Source organism: Sorex araneus, chromosome 3, assembly GCF_027595985.1.
Source record: "Sorex araneus isolate mSorAra2 chromosome 3, mSorAra2.pri, whole genome shotgun sequence".
NCBI classification, from domain to species: Eukaryota; Metazoa; Chordata; class Mammalia; order Eulipotyphla; family Soricidae; genus Sorex; species Sorex araneus.
In genome coordinates this window covers 177939-203966 of record NC_073304.1, presented here as the reverse complement: position 1 = coordinate 203966, position 26028 = coordinate 177939, and the positions used below count along the sequence as shown (strand labels likewise).

General features: G+C 69.2%; 2 protein-coding genes across 3 annotated transcripts; both read right to left on the bottom strand.

The window, feature by feature from the left end:
* Positions 1-935: 935 nt before the first annotated feature.
* JAG2 (jagged canonical Notch ligand 2) lies at positions 936-14831 on the bottom strand. Of its 2 annotated transcripts, XM_055132122.1 has the most exons (26): positions 14718-14831; positions 14286-14636; positions 10427-10484; positions 9977-10228; positions 9848-9908; positions 8755-8885; positions 8553-8672; positions 8317-8430; positions 8115-8228; positions 7874-7987; positions 7750-7796; positions 7499-7672; positions 7063-7213; positions 6757-6909; positions 6567-6680; positions 5855-5968; positions 5667-5780; positions 5049-5165; positions 4899-4926; positions 4743-4828; positions 4382-4495; positions 4083-4198; positions 3693-3941; positions 3467-3598; positions 2962-3115; positions 936-2879 (listed from the first exon to the last, which is right to left on the bottom strand). In XM_055132122.1, the coding sequence occupies exons 1-26, from the start codon at positions 14781-14783 to the stop codon at positions 2455-2457; spliced, it is 3669 nt and encodes a 1222-aa protein (XP_054988097.1). In that variant the 5' UTR covers positions 14784-14831; the 3' UTR covers positions 936-2454. The 2 variants fall into 2 exon arrangements, with proteins under 2 accessions (XP_054988097.1, XP_054988098.1); XM_055132123.1 differs by lacking the exon at positions 7874-7987.
* Positions 14832-17260: 2429 nt separating this feature from the next.
* Positions 17261-21909, bottom strand: NUDT14 (nudix hydrolase 14). Its single transcript, XM_004603781.2, has 5 exons — positions 21198-21909; positions 19533-19576; positions 19186-19250; positions 18857-19094; positions 17261-17570 (listed from the first exon to the last, which is right to left on the bottom strand). Exons 1-5 carry the CDS (start codon positions 21663-21665, stop codon positions 17324-17326), a joined length of 1062 nt encoding a protein of 353 aa, XP_004603838.2. The 5' UTR covers positions 21666-21909; the 3' UTR covers positions 17261-17323.
* Positions 21910-26028: the final 4119 nt, after the last annotated feature.

Genomic DNA, 26028 nt, shown 5'->3' with positions numbered 1-26028 from the left:
GCTGTCTCCAGGCAGAGCCCAGCTGGTCCCTGAGGCAGCCGCCGGCTGAGGTGCGGTTCTCGCCTGGAGTTGCTCGCGCCGCTGGAGCCAGGCCAGCCCAAGCACGAGGGGACGGGCAGGCGGGCTGCGGTGCCCCCTGCACCAGGGACACAGCTCTGCCCGTGCACTGCCCCACCCCGTGGCTGAGCTGGGTGGGCCTGGACCCCTGGTTCCCGGGGATAGTCGCCCGCAGTGTTGGCTCAGACTGGGGCCCCGCACACCTGCCAGGAAAGGACCCGGCTCAGAACTGCAGGCACAGCTTGAGGGAGTCACGAGTGGCAGCTTGGAGGTCCCCCTGGAGGCAGTGTCCGAGGCCACCCAGGTCAGGGCACCCCTCAGCCCTTTCCAGAGTGCCCTTGGGTTCTGGTGCAGGGTAGGCCCAGGAGGCTCAGCTGTGCCGGCTCCTTGGCCCAGTGAGCACCCTTCAGAGGAGCCTCTGAACTGCGTGACGGGGGCTGGAGTGAGGACAGTGGGCAGGGCGTTTGCCTGGGCCTGACCCTCAATAACACATAGGTCACCCCCAAGCCTGAGCACAGACTCAGGAGTAAGTCCTGAGCACCGCCGGGTGTGGCCCAGCCGTGCTCCCCCCAAAAGCTTCATGTCTTCGTTGAGCCCTGGCCCAGCCCCCCCATATCTCGGGGAAAACCTGCCCTGTGGCCCCCAGGCTGGCAGGTCCCTGCAGCCACCTGCGCTCGCCCCCCTGGCCTCTCTCCTGGCCCTAGGGCGGCCATCCACCCTCGGGCACATGAGCCCGACAGCGGCTGCTCCCAGGGGGCTCCCCCCAAATGTGGCAGCCCCTCCCTTCCGGGGAGAGCGCCCCAGAGAGGGGCGGCAGGCGCACTCCCATCCCCCAGCGGTGACAACAGACCAACATCCAAAGAACAGGGAGGCCAAAGTTTAAGTTATGAAATCAAATATACAGAGTGATCCGTTTAATATGTACATATTCACAGAAATGCGCTGTCACGAGGTGGCGCCCGCGGCAATGCCCGCAGCTGTGAGGGAGAGTCCACGTGAAGGCACTTGTCACAGCCGTGAGCTGCCCCGTCCCGTCTCGGGCGCAGGGCAGTCAGGAAGGGCACTTCCGAAAGCAGAGTGGACAGGCGGAGTCCAGCAGAGCGAGCGAGCGAAGAGGCCGAACAGGACAGAGCAGGCCTCGGCCCTGCTCATAGCCGGGTGTTGTGCCCAGTCCCATGGCGCCCATGGCCCATTAACCAGGCAGAGGTCCCGTCAACAACCACGGGCCACATTAACACGGTTCTGATGACCCATGCGACACTGCAGGACCCAGGTCTGACCAACAGCTATGGGCCACTGACCCACAGGCCACACTGACCCATGAACCACCGTCCGCCACGGGCCACACTGAAGCGTGGCCACCGTCCGCCACGGGCCTCACTGAACCGTGGCCACCGTCTGCCACGGGCCACACTGAACCGTGGCCACCGTCTGCCACGGGCCTCACTGAACCATGGCCACATCCACCACGGGCCACACTGAACCGTGGCCACCGTCCGCCACGGGCCTCACTGAACCGTGGCCACCGTCTGCCACGGGCCACACTGAACCGTGGCCACCATCCGCCACGGGCCTCACTGAACCATGGCCACCATCCGCCATGGGCCACACTGAACTGTGGCCACCATCTGCCACGGACCTTACTGAACTGTGGCCACTGTCTGCCACGGGCCTCACTGAACCATGGCCACCGTCCGCCACGGGCCACACTGAACCGTGGCCACCGTCTGCCACGGACCTTACTGAACTGTAGCCACTGTCTGCCACGGGCCTCACTGAACTGTGGCCTCCGTCCGCCACGGGCCTCACTGAACTGTGGCCTCCGTCCGCCACAGGCCTCACTGAACCGTGGCCACCGTCCACCACAGGCCACACTGACCCGTGGCCACCGTCCGCCACGGGCCTCACTGACCCATGGCCACCGTCCGCCACGGGCCACATTGAACCATGGTCACTGTCTGCTACGGGCCTCACTGAACCATGGCCACTGTCTGCCACGGGTCACAGTCTGCCACAGGCCACACTTCCGCTGTGGGCCCACTGGCTCTTTGGCCTGGAGTCGAGAGACCCCCAGGTGAGGAATCAAAGGAAGATTCTGTAAACAGTGCACAGCCTCTGGGAAGAGCGTCTGACTCGGCTGCGAGCGGCCCCCTGCCGCCTGCAGCCACAGTGCCACACGCAGAAGCTTTACAAAAATAGCAACTATCCGAGAATACTCCATTGTTTTCCGCTGACAATTATCAAATAATTTATACAAGGTAAAAGAAACGTAGAAAATAAACATTTGTTTTTTGTTTTTGGTGTTTTTTACACAAAATAAAGAAACTTTGCACACGACCTTGGCCTCCCGGGGGCGGTGGTGCCAGGCGCCCCCGGCGAGAGTCCTGCCCCCCCATCCTACTCGCGGCTGCTCCTGACCGCACGGTTGTCCACTTTGGGGCCTGGAGCCCAGCGGGCGGTTCTCCCGGGCGAGCAGCCGGGCTCTTTGGTGCATTTATGCGGGAGGAACTTCTCCACCTCCGGGCAGGCCTGCCCCCGGCTGGGCTCGTCGTCCTCGTCCTCCGCGGGGCCCCTGTGCGGTGCTGCCGGGAAGCTCTTGCAGGGGTATAGCACGGCCTTGCGGGCGCCTGTGCTGGAGCTGCCCGGCCCAATGGGGTTGCGGATGGGGTTCAGCGGAGCCCACTGGTTGTTGGCGCCGTCCTCGGGGGCCAGCCGGCTCCTCTCCCGCTCTTTCCTGCGCTTGCGGGTCCACCACACACAGATGGCCACGCACGCCAAGCACAGCACACTGAACACGCCACACAGCACGGGCACCAGCACCCCTGCGTGGGCAGAAGGCATGAGGCCCAGGCAGCAGGCGTGCCGACCCTCCCTGCGCCCCGCGGGACCCCGCGCCCCACTCACCGGAGGAGCTGCCCATCACCACCGTCTCCACCTTGACCTCGGTGACGGCCAGCAGCACAGAGCTGTTCCCGCGCTGCGTGACGGCAGCCACGATGGCGTGCGCCGCACTCTGGATGAGGCTGCTGTCCGGCAGGTCCCATGCTGGGCTGAAGGACTGCGGCGACACCCGCGGGGGGCCCTCAGCAGCTGCCCCTGCCCCGGGGCCCCAGAGCCTCCACCCTGCACCCCTCTGCCCAAACAGCACCCGGCAAAAGTCCCCTGGCAGCACAAGGGGTGGAGGCCAGCGTGAGGAGCGGGCTTCACTGCTGTGGGGGACACAGGGGCCCGGCCCCACCAAGGGCCCAGCGTGGCCCGAGTGACAGCACAGCAGGAAAAGTGCTTGCCGTGCATGCGGCAGACCTGGGTTCGAGCCCTGCTGGGAGTGATCCCTGAGTGCAGGGCTGTCCCTTCCACTGTGCCCTCCTCCGGGCCTCCTGCCCGACCACCCACAGGGCCTGACACTCACCATGGCCACCTCCACGGCACTGGCCCCTGACGCCGGCCTGTCACAGAGCAGCACGAGCAGGCGGTCGCGGGCCACAGCCCTCGCTGCGGGCAGAGCCCGGATGCCCGAGCAGATGGCGCCCACAGTGGTGCCCTGGCAGCAAGGACGGCGCATGAGCAGGCCCGAGGGGCGCCCTGGAGACCCACGAGCTGCCCGCAGCCAGAGGGGCTGGGCAGGGCCCTCTCACCTGGGGCACCTGGCTGTGGTCGAAGCGCAGCGTCAGGCGGGCACAGTTGTTGTCCAGGTGGCCAGAGCGCGGCAGACACGGGGTGCGGGGCAGCAGGGGCTCCTGCGCGCCACACTCACCCCAGGCCGCACAGGGCGGCTGCAGGCACTGGCCCGGCGCCCTCTGCAGGCACTGCTGCCCGGGAGGGCACTGGGCACTCAGGGCATCGGGCCGGCCGGCCAGCAGGCAAGGCTTCCGGCCACACCACACCTGCACAGGGAGCAGGGGCACAGGGACCGGGTGAGGGGAGATGACGTTCAGGGCACCCGGCAGAGGTGGGGGGCAGGGCCTGGACCCTCCAGGGGGACCCCCGCCCGCAGCTGGGTCCCGGGCCCCATTGCAGATGGGTACCTTGCTGCAGTCCCGGCGGCCGTCCAGACAGCGGCAGCTGTTACAGTCCTCCAGCCAAGCGCTCCCGTGAGGAAAGGGCACGCCCTGTGACCAGCAAGACCTCCCGAACACCACCACTGAGGCAGAGGGCGGAGTCGGTGGGGTCCCGCCGCCTGACCCCGCCCACCAACCAGGCCCCGCCCACCGCCCACCCCGCCCACCAACCAGGCCCCACCCACCGCCCACCCTGCCTGCCTCTCCATCACCCTCCCTGACCCCCACCAGCTCCCCAGCCCCGCCCACCTGCCCACACCACCTACCGTCCTGGCACCGAGGGCCTGAGCGTCCCGGCGGGCAGCTGCAGCGATAGCCGTTGATCTCGTCCACGCAGGTGGCCCCGTACGCACAGGGCGAGGACAGGCACTCGTCGATGTCTGCAGGGAGGGCGCGACTCAGCGGCCAGGCCTGCGCTGCGTGAGCAGGAAGGCGGGCGGAGCGCACCCGACAGTCCGCGTGCCCAGCGGCAGCCCTGCAGCGCCTGGCGCCAGCCCCCGGCCCCCACTGGCCCCTAACGCCGGCGCCGTGTCTTCTCTCTCTGGGAAGGGCCGTTCGAGCAGGGCTGCACAGCCCCTGGGGCGCGGGCACAGGACCCCCCCCAGCCCGCCACTGTCCCCGGCTCACTGATGCGGCAGTCGGGACCCGCGAAGCCGGCCGCACACTCGCAGCGGAACCAGTTCACGCCGTCCACGCAGACGCCGCCGTTGTAGCTGGGAGAGAAGAGGGCGTGAGGGGAGCCCGGGGCAGGTGCCCGGTGTCCACCCCCACGCTGGCACTCACCAAGGCAGGGGGCTGCAGTCATTGGTGTCTGCAGAGAGAAGACAGGACAGTCAGCAGGGGGGTCACGCCATGCAGCGGGGCAGGCAACTGCGAAGGGCACAGAGTGAGTGACTGGGCAGGGAGGGGGCTGGGCAGGTGCGGGCCACTCACTGTGTGTGCAGGTACGGCCCTCCCAGCCGTCTCGGCAGATGCAGGAGAAGGAGTCGCCGCTGCCCACACACGTGCCCCCGTTGGCACACGGGTCAGGCAGACAGCTGCTGTTCTGGGCTGGGGGAGAGAGGGGTCTCACTACCCACTACTGCCACCCCAGCCCAGCCAAGGTGCCCACTCACCTGCCCTCGGGTACCCCCAGAGTGCCCACTCAGGTGCCCCCCGGATGCCCACTCACCCGCCCTCGGGTGCCCCCAGAGTGCCCACTCAGGTGTCCCCTGGATGCCCACTCACCCGCCCTTGGGTGCCCCCCAGATACCCACTCATCCACACTCGGGTGCCCTCAGATGCCCACTCACCCACACTCGGGTGCCCCCCAGATACCCACTCACCCACACTCGGGTGCCCTCGGATGCCCACTCACCCACACTCGGGTGCCCTCGAATGCCCACTCACCCACACTCAGGTGCCCCCCAGATACCCACTCACCCACACTCGGGTGCCCTCAGATGCCCACTCACCCACACTCGGGTGCCCCCCAGATACCCACTCACCCACACTCGGGTGCCCTCAGATGCCCACTCACCCACACTCGGGTGCCCTCGGATGCCCACTCACCCACACTGCATGTGCTGCCCTCCCAGCCAGGGGCGCAGGCACAACGGAAGGTGTCGCCACTGTCATAGCACGTGCCGCCGTTGGCGCAGGTATAGGCGTCACACTGGAATTCACCTGTGGGCACAGGGGTACTTAGCCAAGGTCCCCGCACTCGTGAGAGGGGCAGGTCTTCCCACCCCCACACTCACGAGAGTGGCAGGTCTTGCCCTTCCAGCCCTCAGAGCAGGCACAGTAGAAGTCGTTGACGAGGTCGTAGCAGCGGCCGCGGCTGTGGCAGGGATCAGGGAGGCAGTCGTTGGGATCTGGGGGCGAGGACGCCGGTCAGCGGGGGTCCCGGCGCTCAGGGGGGGCTGGGGGGAGGAGGAACCGGAGCTGGGCCAGGGAGACAGAGGTGGGGAGAACTGGGCTGCACAAACCGGGACGGACCAGGTGAGACCCAGCCAGGGGCTGGTGAGGCTGGGGATAGGTGGGATGACCCCAGAGTCAGGCGCAGGGAGGGCATGGGGGCGGGGCTCGCACTGGGCAGGGCTGGCATTCAGCTGGAGGTGGGGCCAGGGCGATGGACAGAACAAGGTTGGAGGCGGGCCAGGGGCACAGTAGGCCGGGTAGAGTGGAAGAGGGTCTGGGGCACGGCCAGGCTGGAAGCAGGACCAGGATGAGGTGGGCGTGGCCAGATCAGAGGTGGGGCAAGGCTGGAGGCAGGCCTGGGGTGCAGTGGGCGGGGCCAGGTAGGAGGCGGGTCTGGGGCAGTGGGTGGGGCCAGGGTGGAGGCAGGTCTGGGTGCAGTGGGTGGAGCCAGAGTGGGGGCGGGCCCAGGTCGAGGTGGGCGGGGCAGGCACGGTTGGCGGGGCTCGTGCCCAGGCGCCCGAGAGCGGGGGCAGAGTGGGATGGCCCACTCACTGGTGTCACACAGCTCGCCCTCCCAGCCGCTGGGGCAGAAGCACCGGAAGGCATCCACCTCGTCGATGCACGTGCCGCCGTTGCGGCAAGGCTGGCCCAGGCAGTCGTCAATGTCTGCGGGGGTGCAGACACGTGAGCTGGGGCCGAGCGCTGAGCACTGCCACTCACACCCGGTCCCGGCGCCACTCACTCTCATGGCAGTACGTGCCCGTGAAGCCACTGTCGCAGACGCACGAGAAGTTGCCCCTGGGCAGGCTGACACAGTGTCCGTGGGGGCCACACAAGCCGGAGGGCAGAGCACCAGCCCCTCGGGGCCCCGCCTGGAAGCTGCAGCTGTCGATCACTGCAGGGGGCAGGAGGGAGGGCTGGGGCCAGGCTGCACCCTACTTTTCTAGGCCCCGCCCACCTCTGAGCCACCAGGACCCTCTAGGTGGGCCCCACTCCCTTCACCAGTCCGCCCAGTGCCCTGACCCTGCGGGCCCCCTCCCAGGCCCACCTTCACAGGCCCCTCCTGGGCACGGCTCGCGGGGCACCGAGCAGTTCTTGCCGCCCACGTGCTCGGGGCATGCGCAGTAGTAGTCGCTCTCCAGGTCGTAGCAGTGAGCGCCGTTCTGGCAGGGGCTGGGCTCGCAGAAGTCGATGTCCACCTGCAGTCACAGGCCGCTGAGTGGCCAGCCCCCTCCCAGAGAACTGGGCAGTGGACAGGCCTCGCAGCTAGAGCCAGAGCAAGGGCTCCCTGGCCCCCGGGCGGAAGCACCTGGCCTCCAGGGCAGCAGACTTCCTCTGCAGCGGGGCATCCGGCAGGAAGGCCCTCCCGGCGCCCGCTCCTTCTCCCGCACTCGCCCGCCCTGCCCGGGCGCTGTCTGGGAGCCCCTCCCAGCCTGGGTCTGAGCCGGGTGCCAGAGGGGCGACAGGGGCCCTCCCGGTCTCACCTCACAGAGCAGCCCGGAGAAGCCCTTGGGGCAGTGGCAGCGGAAGCTCCCCGCCACGCCCTCGCAGAGCCCCCCGGCGAGGCAGGGGCTGCTGGCACACGGGTCCACCTCCAGCTCGCAGTGCCGGCCACCGTAGCCCCGCGGACATGCACACTGGTAGCCGTCCACCAGGTCCTGGGGGAGGCCAGGAGTGAGCCACGGCCCCCGGGCTCCCCCCCCCCGCACCCCCACCCCCACCAGCACAGCCTCACCTTGCAGGTCCCACCATGCTGGCACTGCCCGCGACAGTCGTCGATGTCTGCGGGTCAGAGGGCGGGTCACGGGGGTCCTCTGGGCGCCCCTGCCCCGCCCACGCCCCCACCCTCCCATACTGACTGATATGGCAGTTGGCGCCCTTCCAGCCCGGGAGGCAATCACAGTAATAGCCACCAATCAGGTTTTTGCAAGAAAAAGCATTAAGGCACGGCCGCCCGTCACACTCATTGGCGTCTGTGAACGAGACAAGGGGGCGAGCATGGGGTCGCGACCCCCAGCGCCTGCACCCGCAACCCAGCAGCGCAGCAGCTCATGCACAGCTCGGCCCATGCACCGCACCGCTGGGGGTGCGGGCACTCACCCAGCTGGCAGGTGCTCCCGGCCCACTGCTCCGGGCACAGGCACTCAAAGCCGTCCACCTGGTCCACGCAGGTGCCCCCCGCAGCGCACGGGCTGGAGGCGCACTCGTCGATGTCTGCGGGAGTGTGGGCGTGAGTCCTCGCAGCGAGACGGGCTGACAGCCGTGCCCACCCGGCCCCGATGCCGACCCTACGGGGGCTCACCGAGCGCGCAGGTGGGCCCGCTCCAGCCGGACGGGCAGTGGCACTCGAAGCCCGAGGGCACCTCATGGCAGGAACCGCCATTGGCACAGGGGTTGGAGGCGCAGGCATGCTCGGCTGCGAAGAGGGGCAGAGGTGAGCACGCGGCAGGGGCAATGGGCACGCCACACTCACAGTTCTCGCTTGGGGAGGGGGCATGTACCAGGCTCTCAGTTCCTGCCCGGGGAGGGGGCACCTACCACGCTCGCAGTTCTTGCCCGAGTAACCATCAGGGCACGCGCAGCGGTACTGGTCGGGCTCAGCGTTGATGCATGTGCCCCCGTTGATGCAGGGGCGATGGTTCCCACAGTAATTCAGGTCTGGGGGACAGGGCTGGCTCAGAGGTGGGGCCCGCCAGGGGCCCCTGCCCTTGGGCCCCGCCGCAGCCCAGCCCGACTGTACCTTTGTTGCAGAGCAGGCCGCCCCAGTTGGTCTCGCAGTTGCACTGCCAGGGCTCCACACAGCTGCCGTGCACGCAGCCGGGGTACGGCACACACTCGTCACAGAGCCGCCCCTGCCAGCCGTAGCTGCACCTGGAGGGGGGCCACGGGCATGGAGCCGCCGGTTACTGCCACTGGCCAGCGGCCTCTGAACTGGCCAGGCCCAAGCCAGGCGGGGCTGCCGGCCTTCCTGCGGGCACTTCCCGGGCGCCGGGCGCAGATGGCTGGCCAGCTGTCCAGTCCGTCCACCCCGATCTATTTTGAGACTCGCCCTTGAGTGGGGCCCGGGAACAGGCGCAGGGCCGAGGAGGCCCTGGGGGACCCCGAGAGCAGGAGTGCGTACACGTAGGTGCAGGCCTGGCCCCGGGACCTTGAGCACCACGTGCGACCTTGTCTGACCTTCAGGCCAGGGGCTCCTCCCTCATTCTGAGAGGCTAATGCGCAGGGTCCTGGCTACCCAACCCGCCCTCCACGTGCTATCCTAGGGGGTGGCGGGGCACGGCCCAGCACCTTTCCCGGGCTGCAGCTGCCCTCCAGGCCCGCCAGGTGTGCCCTCCCGACCCACAGCCAAGCAGAGGTTGGCAGACCAGCTCCATGGCACAGGGAGACAGGCGCGGGTGCCGCCCGAGGGGCCGGGGCCGTGTCCTAAGCAATCCTTCCTGCCAGCAGCCGGGGGTCCTGAAGGTGTGCTCAGCCCTGGGCGCCCCCGCCCCCCGCCCCTTCCCTGGCCAGGGCGGCAGGAAGGCGAGGCCATCTCCGCAGGCTGCATCCGGCGGGCGAAACCTGAGCCGAGCGGGCAGCAGCTGGGCCTCACCCACAGGCCCAGCCAGAGGGCGGGCGGGGCTCACCTACACCCCCGCAGCCGTCCCAAGGCAGGGACACCCGAGGCCCAGGGCCGTCTCAGAGCCCCTCCCGAGGAGCTGGGGTGCAGAGTACCTGCGGCGTGGGCCGGGGTGCCTTTGTCCCTGAGCCCCCTCGGCGCCAGCCCCACCTGTCCTGTGCCTCCCAGCACACGGGGCGGGGGACTCGGGGTCTCCCTGGGCTCCTCCACTCACCTGCACTCCCCGGGCACGGTGCAGCTCCCGTGGAGCAGACTGCAGCCCTGCTTGCACACGGCTGCAGAGAGAGGGGCGCTGAGAGCCTGCCCCCGCGCCGCCCCCGCGCCGCCCCCCGCGCCCACGCACCGTGCTCGCACTCCTTGCCCATCCAGCCGTCCAGGCAGGCCTTGTTCCCGTACTGGTCGCAGGTGTAGTGGCCGAAGAAGTCGTGGCGCGGCCGGCAGAACTTGTTGCAGGCGGCGCTGTAGTAGTTCTCGCCGCAGCGCACGCGGATGCTGAGCTCCAGGTGTGCCACGTGGCCGCTGAAGCGCAGGCTCTTCCAGCGGTCCTCGGGGTTGATCATGCCCGCGTGCGACACGCGCTCGATGAGCCGCTCCTCTGCGGAGCAGCCAGTGAGCCTGACCGCCCCTCGCGCCCCGCCCCCCGCCCCCGCAGCCCCCTGCCTCCTGCTCCCTCCTGGGACGTCACAGGAGCTGTAACACGCTCCCGCCAGGGCCCCGACCCAGATCCAGGGCAAACACCCCTCAAGGGCAGCCACGACCCTCAGATCTGCCCCAGGCCCGGGTCGCCACTCACCATCGGGCGTGCTGCTGTTGTCCCAGTCCCAGGCCTCCACGATGAGTGTGAAGGAGCGCTGTGGGCAGGGGCTGCGTCAGGGACCCGCACCCTACCCCCCCCCCCCAGCCCCAGGCAGCCTCTATGCTGCGAGGGAGGCGCCGCTGCTCCTGGGGCTGGGCCCTGCACCCTTCACGGGCACCCTGCAGCACCCACAAACCCGCTTCTGCCTCAGGGCGCGATGGGGAGCTGCAGGGGCCCGGCCTCGCACCAACCCCGCCCCACAAGGGGCTGACAGGTCTTGCAGCCCCCTCACGGGCACCCCTGCCTGAGGACAGCCCCTGGGCCCGGGGCTCCACAGCACCCACTGGGTGCCCACACATGGCTGCAGGAACGCGGCGGAATACCACCCACCAGGCCCCCACAGCCCAAGGGCCTGGGCCCCGCACCTGCCCACCTCTGGGTGCCCGAGCTGCTGCTGGGGGCTCGAAATGAGGCCAGCCGAGCCCCCCGTATGTCCCCCGCTGTCCCCATCCCGCACAGCCCTGTCTCCCGGGAGCACCTGAAGCCGAGCCCGCCCCGGGCAGCGGCTCACTCACCAGCTGTCATCATCCTTACCCACCCAGTGCCATCCGCCCCCCCCACTCACCCACTCACAGCCACTGGCTCCCCCCATTCATGCTCCGACCCTCCCTCACTCCTGCCTGGCCCCTCCCTCACTCCTGCCCACTCCCCCTCCCTCACTCCTGCCCACTCCCCCTCCCTCTCTCCTGCCCACTCCCCCTCCCTCACACCTGCCCACTCATCAGCTTGTATCTCACTGACCCACTGGCCCCCTGCTTCGCTCCCCCACTCTGGAGCGAGTCCCACTCGCTGCACTGGCCCAACCGCAGGACACAGGGCCAGAGGTATCACTCTGAGCCTGGGCTGGAAGTGGCAGCATCTGAGCACTGCACAGCCGAGTAGCTGCAGGATGAGAGACCATGCCAGGGCCCAGGAGCAGACACGGCAGCAGGCGAGCACACGTGAGGGCAGGATGGCAGCCGCACCCGGGCACCCACCAAGCTGTGGTGATTCCCACACGGAGAAGGTTCTCGGCTCCAAGGAAACCCAGGCCTGGGCTCAGGTAGCGTTACCTCCACCCTGGCCGGGCTCCGGTTACCGGCTCCACAGGGACACATGCCCGCCCGCCCGCCAGCTGGGCCACCCCTCCTGGAGAACAGGGGCCACTCGGGAACCCGAGCCGGAGTGTGTACCTGCACGGCCCACACGGACTCAGAGTATACCTGGTGGCCCAATAGGTTTGCAGTACCTGCACGACCCACACGGGTTCAGGGGACCTGCATGACCCCACACAGGCTTGGGGTTCCCGCACGGCCCAGAGGGGCTGGGGGACCCGCACGGCCCAGAGGGGCTGGGGGACCCGCACGGCCCAGAGGGGCTGGGGGACCCGCACGGCCCACAGGGGCTGGGGGACCTGCACGGCCCACAGGGGCTGGGGGACCCGCACGGCCCACGTGGACGGGTCCCTCCTCACTGGGCTGCGTGGGCCTCTTCTCCCTCAAGACATGCACTCCCCTCCCACCGTGGCCTGAACCCCTCCTTCTCACCAAGGGGTTCCCAGGGGCCTGCACTGACAGACACAGGAGAGCGGAGAAGCTGGCCCTCCTGGGGGACCCTGGAGCCCCCGAAGATGCTGCCCCAGCACCCCCAAGCCCTGCCTCCACTGAGGCGCCCCTTCGTCCTGCCTCCCGGCCCAGGTCCCTGCACCCTAGCCCCACACAGGGCTGATGGGGCAGCATCCGGACCGGCCGTGGCAGCGGGTGCCAGCTCCACCAGGAGCCAGCGGTGCCCAGGCCCCAGCCCCGTGCCTTTGGGGGAGTCTGGAGCAGGGCGGGGCCGGGTCTCCACCACAGCACCCCACACGGCAGGAGAGCTCGGACGAACCCGGGCCCTTCACACACCACCCGGAGGGCCTGCCCGTGTCCCCACGGCGGCCCCTCATCTCCGGCCTGACTGACCAGACACTTCCAGCCTCTGGGGTGTGGGGCTCAGCAGACTCGCCCTGGGGGCACCAGCCCTTTGGGGATGCCCCAGTAGCCCCACCCACCCGCCCCGGAAGCCACGCCCACTCCGGCCGGCCCCGCCCCAGCAGCCCTGCCCTGTCCCACGGGCTCCCGAGGTCCTGAGACGACTCCCCTTTCCAACAGGGGTCACGCGTGGAACTAAGTCGCAGGACGTGAGGCAAAGGGGGCCTGGGAGAGGAGTGACCCCGCATGTGGGCTGCGCTAGGCTGGCCCCTCACGGGGGTGGAGCCCACCAAGCCCTCCAAGCCCCCCACACCCTGCATCAGCCGCCTGCACCCCAGAGAGAGTGGTATTGGCACACGCACCCGCGGCGTGTGGACACACTGTCGCACCGCACATGCCCGCCCCCGCAGACGCCCGCACACCCGTGTCCCCGTGCCCACGCACACGCATCAGCTCCCCACACAGGCAGCAGGGCCGACCTCCCCATGGCTGACACTTTGGGCTGGGACCATCCCAAACTTCAAGTGGCAGGGACAGAAGACTCTCCAGCGCGGAGGGGCAGGGGTGCTGGGGCCGGGCGCTCGAGAGGGGCTCCAGTTCACACCACCCCGCTCGTCACCGGCTTGCCCACTCCCCGCCTGGAGGGAATTGGGGACACCCATGGGGGCTCCGGATGCACCCAGAGCCGATGCAGCAGCCCTGCAGCGTGCAAGGCAGGGGCCCTGGGGCGGGCGGAAACGCCAGGGCAGTATCCACACCCACTGCATGCCCCACAGGGCCCAGAGGCCGGCGTGCGGCCCCCAAACGCGCACGTACTCCTCCAGGACAGGCCTGCCCGGCCCACTGAGGGCACCCAGGTACCCGAGCGCAGGGAAGGGGTGAGACGGACAGCGTGGGGGACAGCCCGGCCCGCCACATTCCTCCGCGGCCTCCCTGCCCCCACAGTGCCGGCTGCCAACTCCAGCAGAAAACACATCCTCAGGTAGCGATTTGGAGCTGCTGGCTGGGGCCCAGGCGCAGATGACAGGCTGTGGGCCCTGCTCAGACCTGTCTGCGCCGTGGGGGCGAGCAGCAGGGCTGATGGGAACCCTGCACGGGCCCCTCCCGGGCCTGCCCCGGCCCCTCGGCTCGGGGACACATTCCCACCCGAGGCCAGGGGTCAGGGGCCACCCCAGAAGCCAGCCGGGCTGGGGAGGGCCGCGGGGGACATGCACCCAGCTGACTCCCAGCCTCCCCCACCAGGTGGACGGCCACCTAGGCCACAGGGTGCCCGGCCCCTCCCCGCACACTGAGGTGCCCTCACGGGGTGCCAGCTCAACGCCAGGACCGCAGCACCCGCCCCTGATGCCCACCCCACGGGCCGGGCCGCGCCCAGCGGCAAGCTGCCAGCGAGGACGGCCACGCTCGCACTGCCCGCCCGCCTGGACACCCCCGACCCGGCCCCGAAGGCGCAGACCAAACGCAGCCCGCGGCACATGTCGGGGTCCAGGGCCCGCCCGGCCGCGCCTCCCCCGCCGCCCCACCAGCACCGGCACTGGCAGCCCCGGGCGTCCAGGAAACGGCAGGGCGGGCACGGGCTGGCCGCGGGCCCGGGGCGGCTCCGCCAGGGCCTGCCCCGGACCGGCCCCAGCACGCGCGGCGCACATGCCTCGGCGGCCGGCGTGCCCCGGGCGCCGCGCCGCGCCCCCGCGCCCAGACAGACACGCGCGGGGCGACGCAGGCACACGCCGCGGCCACCCGCCCCCGCCGCGACCCCGCGCGGGGCCCCACGGAGCACGCGCCCCGCGCCGGCCCCGCCCCTCGGGCGCGCGCGGGGCCGCAGGTGCGCGGGGCGGGGGAGGGGCACGTACCGGCCAGGCGAACTGGAAGGGGATGACGACGAGGCCCGGGTCCGGGGCGCCGCCCGGCCGGGCCCGCGCGCGCGCCCGCTCCCCCGCCGCGCCGTCCGGCCGCAGGTAGATGGTGTTGCCGCCCAGCACGGGCGTGGCGCCGTGGCCGTAGCTGCAGGGCCCCGTGGGCGTCACCTTGGTCTGGTACTCCTTCAGGCACACGCGCACGTACGTGTCGCACTCGTCGCGGCCGCAGCCCCCCGCGCGCGTCGTCCGGCCGTCGCCGTCGCAGCAGGCGCCGCTCAGCAGCTCCCCGTTGGCGTTCCGCAGCGCGCTCAGCTGCAGCTCGAAATAGCCCAGGGGCCGCGCCGCCTAAAAATAAGGCCGGGAGCGCCGAGCGTGGGCCGGGGTCGGCGCCCGCGGCCCCCGCCCCGCGCCCGGGCCGCGCCTCACCTGCACGCAGAGCGCCAGCAGCAGCAGCAGCCGCCGGGGCAGGCGCCCCCGACCCCGCGCCCGCATCGCCCCGCGCGCCCGCCGCCGCCGCCGCGCGCCCGGCCCGGCCCGGCCTCCCGGGGCCGCCGCCCGCCTCCGACGCCCGCAGCGGCGGCGGCTCCCGCGGCGCCCGCGCGGACGGGCTCGAGCGGCGGCCGCGCTCCGGGGCCCGGCCCGGCTCCCCCCCGGCGGCGGCGGCGGCGCTGGCGGCGGCGGCGGCGGCGGCGGCTCCGGCCTCGGCTCTGCGCGCCCGCGCTCCCGGCGCCCGCAGCCCACAAGTTCGGGACGAGACTGACAGCTCGCTCGCCCATTCGTCACCCGCGCACCTGCATATGCATGAGGGGGCGGCGCCGCGCCGCGGGGAGGGGCGGGGGCCGGGGGCGCCGGGGCTTTAAAGGCGGCCGAGGGAAACCGCCTGTCCGCGCCCGGCCCGGCGCGCCCCGGCCCGGCCCGGCCCGGCCCGCGGCCCCGTGGGCTCCGCGCGCCTCTCCCCGGGCGCCCCCTCCCTCCGCGCGGTTCCCGGGGAGGCGCCGCGCCCAGCTCCTCCGCGCGGCCCCACTCCTGGGCAAGGCCCCCTCCAGGCGCCCCCGCCGCCCCCGCGCCGGCCGCAGGGGGCGCTGACCCCCGACCCGCGCCCCGGCGCTGGACGCCGCCGCAGCCACGGATGCAGCCTTGGGTCAGCCGGCGCGTGCCCAGCCCCGCGTCTCCCGCCCACACCCCGCCCGGGCGCTGGCGCTGCCCTGGGCCCGGTGGCTCCCTCCTTCCCACCACTGCGAGCTGCAGGGCCAGGGCCGTCACACCGGTCAGGGGTCCTGCAGGACCCGATCCCCAGCCAAGGGTGTTTCTCTCCCCTGGCTCCACCCAGACGTAGGGGAACAGCTTCCCTGGAGGAAGGACAGCTGCCGGGCGCTCTGAACGACTCAGAATGGCACCACCCACACCGGAGCCGCATCTGGGACTGCGCACAGACCCCCCCCCCCCCAATCAGGTGCCCCGAGAGAGCCCCTCTGCTGTGGGCAACAGCACCAAGGAGGGCTGGCACAGACAGTACCCGACGTCCTCCCCTTGTGCACCACCCCGTAACCCAGAGGCTCCCAGCACCTGCACCCAGGCTCAGCCCTTGGCCACCTTAGGGGGCTCCTGTGGCAGGAAGGATGGGGAGTAGGGGTCCCTTGGCCAACCAGGTGAGGTATACGGGAGCCTGTGTGTGCCAGGGCCCAGGGCAGGGCACTGCCAGGGGAGGGAAGGGGTCAGCGGACAGCAAGCCTCCTGGGAAGACCCAGGGACGCAGGGAGCGCATGGGCGGGTGGATGCGGGGGCTGATGTGGGGAATTCCAGTGCCTTGGGGTGCCACCTCCCACCACTGCCTTGTGGAGGAAACGTTGTCCCCAGGAGGGGGGGGCAGTGGCCCGGCAACCCCTCCAGGCCCTGAAGGGCGACATGGCAGCAGAGGTGGGGTGGCCACATGCAGGCCCTGACCCCTGACCTCGCACCTCCACCCACCCTGCTCTGCTGGGAACCAGGACACGGACCTGAGGGCCAGGGAGGGGCAGCCTGGGGCTCCTCCAGGAGGGCCCACGCCCCCCTGCACCCCTCTTCATGTGCTCTGGGGGGTCCTCAATGTGCGGGTCAGGCCGGGTGGCCAGGTGGGGACTGCGGGGCCAGACGGGTGCGGGCTGTGGATGGCCAGCGGCCGCTGAGCTTCCGCTGGTGATCTGCGGGGCTAAATATAGCAGCCTGGGAGGGGAGTTTGGAGTTTCCGGTTACACCCCCCAGTGCCGGGAAATCGATGCCAGCTCCATTAGGCCAGCCGTGGTGCCTGCTGCTGACCAGCACGAGCAGACGGGGTGGGGAGGGGCCGCAGGCCCTGTCCACACCCCACCCCAGAGAGCTGCCAGCCCTACCTGACAGCCACCACGGACAGCCCGCGGGGCCCAGGTGGGCACCTGAAGGGCTGAACGCAGGAAGGTGGCTCGACAGTTCCAGGCTGGCAGTGCCTGGGCGGGGCTGCTCCGGACCCCAGTGCCGCCCACAAAGTCCTGGGCGCCACCTGGGCGGCCCCACCCAGCATTTGCATACAGGTGCTGCAGCGGCCGGGCACTGGCTATACTTCCCTGCCCCTGGGAAGCCGCAGCCGCCTGGGGTCAGCTCAGGGTCAGCTGCGGAGGCCAGGAGGGGCCGGCAGACTCCTGGCTGGGGAGCTGGGGGCAGTCCTGCCAGAGCATCCGGAGGGCCTCAGCTCTGGAAAGGCACCCTCGGGTGCCCCTATGCACCCCCACTGGGCTCCAGCTCCGTCCCCACAGGCAGCCCAGTCTGCCGGCAGGACCCTCACTTGCTGTCTCTGCTCCTCTCCTCCTATGCACAAGGCCCAGTGCAGCCCCCACCCCCCATCCCTTCACAGCCTCCCCTGCGCCCCCTGCCACCTCGTCCCCTTCTCAACCTTCCTGTGTCGCTCCTGCCACTCTACCCTATGCCTGAGACCTTCAGAGCCAGTGGACACAGACCAGAGCTGCACTTGGTTTATTGGTCCCATGAGCAGACAGACAGGCCTCCCCTGCCCCCAGAATCTACTCTCTCTGGGGACGCAAGCCCGGGGCCACACGGCTGAGGAACCAAGAGATCCCGAAGATGACACCAAGGGTCTTGGGGACAGAAGGGTCATCCGCGAAGGCCTGGGCGCTGTCAAGAGGCAGGTGGAACACCTCGATCAGCTCCCCCTCCTCCGCCAGGCCCCCGCCCAGGCCGGTCCTCTGAGCATCCGTCACTTCAGCATAGAACATGGCTTGGTTGGAGCAGGTCAGCCCGACGCCCGCCCTGCAGGAGAGAGACAGGCTGGGCCCCTCCCCCCCCTCCGTCCTCCCTCCAGCACATGGGATGCTGCACTCTCTCAGGGCCTCGCTGGGCTCATCCTCTGATGGTCAGGGAGATGTCCTGAGAACGGCGGAGAGGTGTGGGAACCGGGACTGGCCCCAAAGCACTGCCACAGCCCCGCGAGGCTGCAAGCGCAGCTGCAGAAGCCTCCGCCCCAAGGTCCCACCCTGCGGAGAGGAGGGAGAGGGGAGGAGGTTCCCTCCCTGTGGTCGGGGCTAGAAGGGGGGCGGGGCGCAGTACAGTCTGGCACTAGGCAGGGAAAGCAGCAGAGGCCAGGTGGGGGCTGCCTGGGACCTAGGCCCGTAGGTCTGAAGCTGCCCATGTCACAGTGCGAGAAACCCAGCCGCGGGCTCTCCCCGAGCAAATGCCTGTGATCAGAGAGGATGGAGGCCCCGCCCCTGAACGCAGCCTGTATCTGGATTGGGCAGGGGCCCCGCCCCTGAATGCAGCCTCTGTCCTGATTGGACAGCGGCCCCACCTCTGAACGCAGTCTGTGTTCGGATTGGACAGAGGCCCCGCCCTGAATGCAGCCTGTATTCTCATTGGGCAGAGTTCCCCCATCCATGCATCCTGTGTCCAGATTGGACAGAGAAGCAGCGGCTGGAGGCGATCCAACCCTGCCGCTGGCTCAACAAGGCCAGTGCTGGTGTGGAGGAAGGTGCCTGGCCTTCAGGGCCTCTCCTAAACCATGTCCTTAACAGGGTGCCCTCGGGAACGGCGGGCACATGGCCCCGGACAGGAAGCCACGGCCTACTCGGGGCCAGCGGGAGAGCCGCACGTGTTGTCCCGATGGGCTCCCTCACCCGGGCCCCATAGCCTCACCCCACGCTCCAAACGCAAGCCCAGGCCAGCCACTGCCTGCCCAGTGCCCAGAGCCCATGCCTCGGAACACAGCTCTCTGCCAGGACCCCAGGCTCACCTCTCCGAGGGTGGCCTGATCCCTCCGGGGCATCCCCACTCTGTTCACCCTTGCCCATCACCCACCCCCAGCACCCTGGGGATCCTGGTCTCCACATGTGGCGGACATCACAGGGGACCTATTCCGCCCCCCCCCCGCAGCACCCGGACGCGGGCTGGGCTCCACAGCAAGTGCCTCTGTTGGCCACACGCCCAGCAGCAGGCCAAGGGGCTTCTGTAGGAACCCCATACCCCCACCTGGGCTGCTGGGGCACAGGTGCCAACCCACGTGCTCAGTGCACCAAATCTCACCTGCTCTGACCACCACTTACTTGTAGGTGGCGACACAGCGCAGGTCTGAGGGGGCCAGCCGATAGCCACACTCCTCCCAGGCCTCCTTGCAGGCCACCTCTTCCAGGGACAGCCCTGGCTGGTCCACGAGGCCCGCACACAGCTCGTAGGTGACGCCTGCCGTGCCGGGCAGCGCTGTTGGCAGCGTCCGGGGCTTGTTCTGGTCCCCAGGCACCAAGGAGCCTGGGAAGTGTCGCTCCACCTCACCCGCGTACACAGCTGCAAGGGGTATAGCCTCCGTCAGAGCCGCCTCCTGCCAGGCCGAGTCTCCCCACGCTGCGTCCAGACCCCGGCGAGGCCCCCCACTCACCTGGCCGGAACTGCCTGACCAGCACCAGGCTCCGCTGCGTGGTGTTGAACAGGAGCATGGCCACACTGCAAAAGACTCGGCTGAGGCACCAACCGTGGCCCCAGGGGCTGATCCGGGGGCGCTGGGTAGGTGGGCCCTGGCTCAAACTAGGTCGCTGAGGCCAGGTGGGCCCCGTCCTGCAGAGATAAAGGTCGGGCATGTGGCCCCTAATGGGCCACCTCCCGCCCAGCCCGGAGCCATATCCTGGTCCAGCCGCAGCTCCGCCAGTCTCCAGGGCACGGGGATCCACTCAGCCCAGACACGGGGTTGGGAGGGAGAAGCCAGAGGCTTGGGTGGGGGGCACTTACCTGTCATGAGTCTTCATGAAATCCCAGGACTTCTGGACACCATTCTGAAAGGGGCAGGGGTGGTCAGGCCAACAGTCAGGGCCTGGGGAGTCTCCCTCCAGCGAGGAAGGTTCCCCAGGGGGGAGGAGGCCAGACCCGCAGCACAGCAGAGCCTGAACCCAGGGGTGCAGCTGCGGGTGGGGACAGAGAGATGCACTGTCCCGGGAGGGCCCAGTACCTCACCAGTGGCTCCCTGCAGCGCTGGACAGAAGGAACTGGGCAGGCAGGGGGCACAACCATCCCCACATACCCTGACCCCAGAGCCATGTGGGCAGAGCATCCTCCCTGTGCCCCGGGCAGGGCTCAGGAGAGGAAGGGGGCAGAGGAAGGGGGGGCTGGGTGGGTCGGTCACCCAGGGTGACGTTTGCCCTGCACCCAAGGGCCTCTGAGAATGATGCTGGGTCAGTCCAGTGCCCCGCTTGGGTCCCTGATGAGCTGTGAGCGGAGCCAAGCACTGGGCCAGCCACACAGGCCACATGGACAGAAAGAGGCCTGGACAAGGTGAGGTCCTCAGCGGCCACTGAAAGGGCATGTTCCCAGTGGTGTCCACAGGCCCGGCCCACAGCTGGCACAGGGAGGAGAGGCTGCGGGCACGGGCCTAGATTTCCAAGGGCCAGTGGCCCGTGTCCGGGGTGCATACAGGCCTCCGGGGGCCGTTGCCAGGCGTGGCCCCGCAAGCACGCCCAGGCCTGCCAGAGACTTGGCCCTGGGGCACCCACGCACCTGGGAAAGCCCGCCCGGCTCCGTGGCAGGGGTGTCCTCGAGGCAGCGGCCCAGGACGTCAGGCCTGGGGCGACGTCTCCTTCCTGGTGCTCAGGGACACTGACAGTGACACGCAGTCCCCTCAGCCACTGGCCTCTGGCCTCCCTGTGGCAGCTGCTCACCAGGGGTGGGATCTGGGGAACAGACCGCCGTGGGCCGGCACCTGCCACACTCACGCAGCTTGTCAGGAGGGGCAGAGGGTGCTGTGATCAAGATCCCAGGCCCCAGAGCCCAGCCCCCACCAACACCAGGAGGGAGGGGGCAATCTTGTGCCCACTCTCTTTCTGCATACCCCATTCCTACCCTGTCATCAGGGACAGGTGACACCCTGGAAGTGAGGGGTGCAGCGGCCAAGAAGGACAGACAGCAGGGACGGCGGGGCAGCAAGGCATTGTGCTGGCCCGAAGTGCAGAGACCCCTGCAGCAGGCCCAGCCACGGAGGTCCCTCCCGGGCCGAGCCTAGTGTCCTGGAGCCCTAGCTTCATTCCCCTTCCTCCCTTCCCGACCCGGGGCCACCACCTCCAGCGCGCTGTCCTCACTCTGGGGGACACAAAGGTCTGGCAGGGAAGGTGGCCTCTCCCTCCGCATCCCGAGCCCGTGGCTGCAGCCAGCACAGACCCAGACCAGGGCCCGGGCAGAGGCGGAGCCTCGCCGGCGTGGGCGTGGCCAGGCGGGCGGCGCTTTCCCGATGGGCGTGGCCAGGCGAGCGGCTTTTCCCGGTGGGCGGGGCTTGTTTCGTGGGCGTGACCTGGGGCGGGGCTCCGGTGGGCGGGACGGGCGCTGCTGTGGGGCGTGGCCTCGGGGGCACAGGTGGGGACGCGCGTCCCGGAGAAGCGGGGCCTGGGGCGGGGGCGGCGGGCTCACCTGGCGGTAGTGCAGCGTGAGAGGCCGCAGGTAAGGCGAGGCAGTGCAGGGGCCCACGGCCGCCCCCTCAATGCGCTCCATGGCGGGCAGAGTCCGTGCTGGCCGGCAGCCGCGGGCACGGCGGTTCCGGGCATGCCCAGTGCGCGGGGGGCGGTGCGGCTCCGCCCCTTCCTCGCGGCGGGCGGGGCGCTCCCGGCGCTGCTGGCCCGAACGCGCACCCGTGGTCACGTGGAAGAGAGTTCCCCGGGGGACGGACAGATTAGCCTGCGGTTTCTCACCTCCTGCGTCGCGCACCTCAAGAAGCCCACCATGGCGACGCCCCCTCTTGATGAGGAGTGGCCGCTGTCTCCCGGAGCTGCCCAGCGTGCCAGCAGAAGACCCCCTGGCCGAGCTGCAGCACAGACCCCGTCTGCTCCGGCCCAAGTCTGGACCCTCCATCTGCTTTGTTCCGAGCCCAAGGACCCTCATCTGCTCCAGCCCAGCCCCTGGTGTGCCCAAACAGTCCCCTCAGGACCCCCTGCCCTGAGCCCTCTGGGCTCTTCACGCCGCAGGTGGAGATGGGGCCACCAGGATTCTTGACCGGACTAGTGAGCTCTCGACATCATGTTTTTGGGGGGCTTCCGGTTGTCACAAATGTTGGTGGCGCGATCTGGTATTGGCAGGCCCCTGATAAGCACCAAATAAGGGGCCCCTGGGTATGGGGGTGAACACAGACCATGGACCCCCTCCCCGCTCCCACCACCCCACCCCCCGCACAGCCAAGCACACCACATGACTCCAGCTATGTGGCATGGACATGGCAGGTGCCTGTACAGTGCGTCGTGAGCTCGCGAGAGGGGCAGGTGGGGGAAGCGGGAGGCTCCTTTCCGCCAGGTGCAGCTGGGGGTGCCGTCCAGGGGCTGCCTACCACGCCCCGTCAGGAGCCAGCCTCCTCTGAGCCATCTGGAACCTCCCGCCATCCCAGCAGCTGGCACAGCGCGCCCTGGCCTCTCCCAGTGGACAGACAGATGGTGAGACAGATGGGCAGATGACAGACGGACAGACAGATGGACATACAGTGGGCTGCACTCTGGTAGAGCTCAGAGCTTGAGGACAGACCCAGTGATGGCACCTTGGTGAGAGGGGGCTCCTTCCTGCCCGCCCCCCCGCCCCCACCCCCAGCCCTGACAGACCTGGTGGCCCTGAACGCAGTACTCCCCCTACAGGTGACACCTGCGCTCCAGCCCAGGCCATGTGTGTGACCCCCTGGGCCTGCACCTCTGGACCCCCAGGTTGGTGCCAAGTGCTGAGCTCCCGCCCTGAGCGGCTGGAGCCCCAGGCCCTCCTGGGACAATGGCCGCACACTAGACCCTCCCTCAAGACGGAAAACAGCCCTTAGGAGCCACTTCCGGCATTCCTGCGGGTGCAAGGTGCTCAGTGGAGCCACAGTGCAGCCCCTGCTGGACTCCCGGACCCTCCTCCTGTCTCCCATCTCCCCTCCCTCCTCCCATGCATCCTCTCTGCTCTCCACTCCCCTGCCCGCGCCCCCTCTCCCTCCTGCCAGCACTGCTCTCCTCTCTCCTCCCCTCCTCCCCTCCAGGCCCAGCAGCTGCCACACTCCAGACCAATTGCATCCAGGCCAGGGGTGGGCAGCTTCGGGGTCAGGGCCGAGGCCGGCTGCTGGGGGGTCGGGGCCGAGGTGCCCTGGCCTGGGTACAGGCTCTGGTGAGGGGGCAGGAGGGGTGGCAGTGGTGGATGAAGCTTGGGGTGAGGGGAGCACTGGGGGACTTCTGGGCTGGGGGGCCTAGTGAGGGGGGCACCTCAGACCTGCCACCATGCCCAGGGCTCCAGGGCAGCGGGAGCAGGGCCCTGGGCCACCTGCACTGATGGGGCAGGGGTGGGGGACGTCCCTTTTTTGGGGGACACACCCTGCCATGCTCAGGGGCCCTATGGGGTGCCGGGGGTTGAACCTGGGTTGGCCGCCTGCAAGGGTAACTAACGGCCTCCCCGCCAGGGGTCACTGCACCCCACTGTTGGCCTGGGTGCCCTGGGGGTCCTGGGCAAGTGTGCTCCTGCCCAGGAAAACTCGTGGTGCTCATCTCTGGATGAGGACACTGGCTCCAGCCGCCCCCACCTCCTGCCTCTCCCCCATACAGCCTGACCCCAGCACGGGTGCCGCCCTCTGCTCCTGAGCCCCAGCCTGTCAGAACCCAAGGCCTGAGAAGAGGGGTGGGCAGCTCCCCTGGATGTGCCCCGGGCCTGGTCTCTGAGCGGCAGAGGCTGACCCAGGCAGGTGGCGTCGCCTCTGACCCAGGCTGGGCGGCCTCCACGGAGCCTTTCCTGCCCGCCGCCCAGCTCAGCCCCACAGGAAGTGGCCGCCTCCCGAACAAAGGGGCTGGCGGACAATGGCCATTGAATTGGGCTGGGGCGCTCGTGCCGGGACAGCCCACCAGCTGCCCGCGCCGATAAGGCTCCCCCAGCCCGGGCTGGCCCCTCGGGCATCCTGGCCGGTGCGGTCCTGGTTGCAGCTCCTGCACCCATGTGATGGGCTGGAAGAGGCCGGAGGCTTGCTGTGGTCTTGGGCCTGCCCATGCCTCGGGCCCTGGTGAGGGGCCCCCGGAGCTGTGAGGAGCAGGCTCGGCCCACCGGGGAAGAGCTTTTTGGAGGTGGCAACAGGGGTCTGGGGAGAGGGGACCTAAGTCCTGGGCTCCTATGAGATTGACCCTCTGCATATGGGAGGGGACACGGCCTGGCCCTCAGGGGACACGGCCTGGCCCTCAGGGGACACAGCCTGGCCCACAGGGGACACGGCCTGGCCCACAGGGGACACGGCCTGGCCCTCAGGGGACACGGCCTGGCTCTCAGGGGACACGGCCTGGCCCACAGGGGACACGGCCTGGCCCACAGGGGACACGGCCTGGCCCTCAGGGAATACGGCCTGGCCCTCAGGGGACACGGCCTGGCCCACAGGGGACATGGACTTGATGTCAGAGGACAGGGTCTAGCCCTCAGGCTCTGCAGCCTCAGGCAGGGTCTGGTCCTTCCTGCCTGCGGTCACCCAGATTTCCCTGTCTGCAGGCACAGCCACGGTCCCTTGGACTTGCCCGTGGGCACTGCAGGCCAGACCTGTCCCGGGTGCATCAGCAGATGCCACCATGGCCCCTCCCTGCACCGGCCGCTGCAGGAAGTGGGAGGCGGCAGCCTCTGCCTTGGAGCCTTTATCAGCCTGGACGTTTCCTGCGGCCCCCGCAGCCTGGGCCCCCTGGCGCCGGCGGCCCCACTGCGGTGACTCAGACTCAGCCGCAGCCACCCCGGCACCGGCCCCTAGGCCCCTGCGCCCCCCCATGCTTCACCCCGGCCCCCACGCATGGCCGCCTCTCGCTCCCTCCCGCACAGCAGCCCAGCACCCCCTTTTCAGGGACCCTGGCCCTGCAGCTCACCTCGCCCCAGCCCCGGCCCGTGCCAGCTGCTCTGCTCTGTGCCCCACGCGGCCCCCTCCAGGATGCCTTCTTGGGTCTCCATGCCACCAGTCCACCGCCCACCCGGCACAGCCCGTGCCCCTCCCTCAGGGTCTGTGGGCCCTGCGCTGGGGCTGCGCCAGTGACCCTGCCTAGTGTCCAGGCAGCCATGTCGGCCTCTCAGGGCTCCCGGTGGCATGACCCGCAGGCACACGGGAGGGACAAAGGTGTGCCTGGGCCATCTGTGACTCAGCAGTGGCCTGCCTGGAGCCAAGTAGGGCCACATCAGTGTCACAGTGGGGTGCGGGGGACATACAGGTCATGTGTCCCATGACCCGTCTCTGGGCAGCTGCTGGCTCAGACCCACCCGACTTCCTGTGCCCACATGGCATAACTGGGCCCTGAGGGGCAGAGGCAGCCAGGAGAGTTCACTGCACTCACCTTCTTTCTGCGCATCTTTGTGGGTGCTGAATACGTGTGCACTGTGTGTGCCCAAGGGCATATGTGAAGACCCAGGAACACCTAAGTGCATATGCGTACAGCCTGCGTGAATACCCAGGCTCAGGTGTGTACAGCTCGTGTGCAAGCATCTGGGGGCATGAGTATATGACTTTATGTGCCTGAGTGCATGTATGCATAACCTGTGAATACCTGGGGGTGTGTATCGGCTTATGTGCCTGAGTACACATGTATATCCCATGTGCGAGCTCCTAGGGGTATGTGTATAGCCTTATGCACCTGAGCGCACGTGTATAGCCTGTGTACAAGCTCCTGGGAACACGTGTATTTATGCGCTTGAGTGCACATATGACTCGTATGTGAGCTCCTGGGAGCATGTGTATGGCCTTATGCACCTGTATGCACATGTGTACAACCCATGAGTACCTGAAGGCACGTGTATGGCCTTATGCACCTGAGCGCACGTGTATGACCCGTGAGTACCTGGGGCACATGTATGCGTGTATGACCCATGAGTACCTGGGGGTATGTGTATAGCTTATGCGCCTGAATGCATGTGTATAACCCGTGTGCAAGACCTGGGCGCACGCGTGATTACTGTGTCCAAGCACTGTGTGGAGCAGGAGTCAGACCCGTATGGCTGCTGGCCCGTGCCCACTCTCCTCACCTGGACCACTTGCTCGCCATGTCCCACCCCGGTCTCCACAGCTGCACACTTGGCTCCTATGTCGCTGAGGATAGCCGGAGTCACTTCCCCAGGCCCCCAGGGCAGGCAGCTGGCCCTCGCCACCAGCGCCCCACGCAGCCTGCCTGCTCTGTGGCGGTCCCCAGGGCCTCGGCCCGGCTCCCAGGCTGGAGTCTGGGGAAGCAGCAAGTCCCAGCTGAGTTGAGGTCAGAGCCAGGGTTGGGGGGGGCCGGGTCCTGCCATGTGGGGC

Bases quoted from the DNA above. Each gene is read 5' to 3' on its own strand.
- JAG2 (XM_055132122.1), bottom strand. From the start codon at position 14,783: ATGCGGGCGCGGGGTCGGGGGCGCCTGCCCCGGCGGCTGCTGCTGCTG. The intron at 10,485-14,285 runs GTACGTGCCCCT...CCCTGCCCACAG, and splicing joins CCTTCCAGTTCGCCTGGCCG to CGCTCCTTCACACTCATCGT. The intron at 3,599-3,692 runs GTGAGAGGGCCC...CCTTGCTGCCAG, and splicing joins ACCACAGCCAGGTGCCCCAG to GGCACCACTGTGGGCGCCAT.
- NUDT14 (XM_004603781.2), bottom strand. From the start codon at position 21,665: ATGAGGGTCCTTGGGCTCGGAACAAAGCAGATGGAGGGTCCAGACTTG. The intron at 19,577-21,197 runs GTGAGCCCGCCG...TGCCCCTTTCAG, and splicing joins TCACGCTGCACTACCGCCAG to AATGGTGTCCAGAAGTCCTG. The intron at 17,571-18,856 runs GTAAGTGGTGGT...TCTCTCCTGCAG, and splicing joins CGCTGTGTCGCCACCTACAA to GGCGGGCGTCGGGCTGACCT.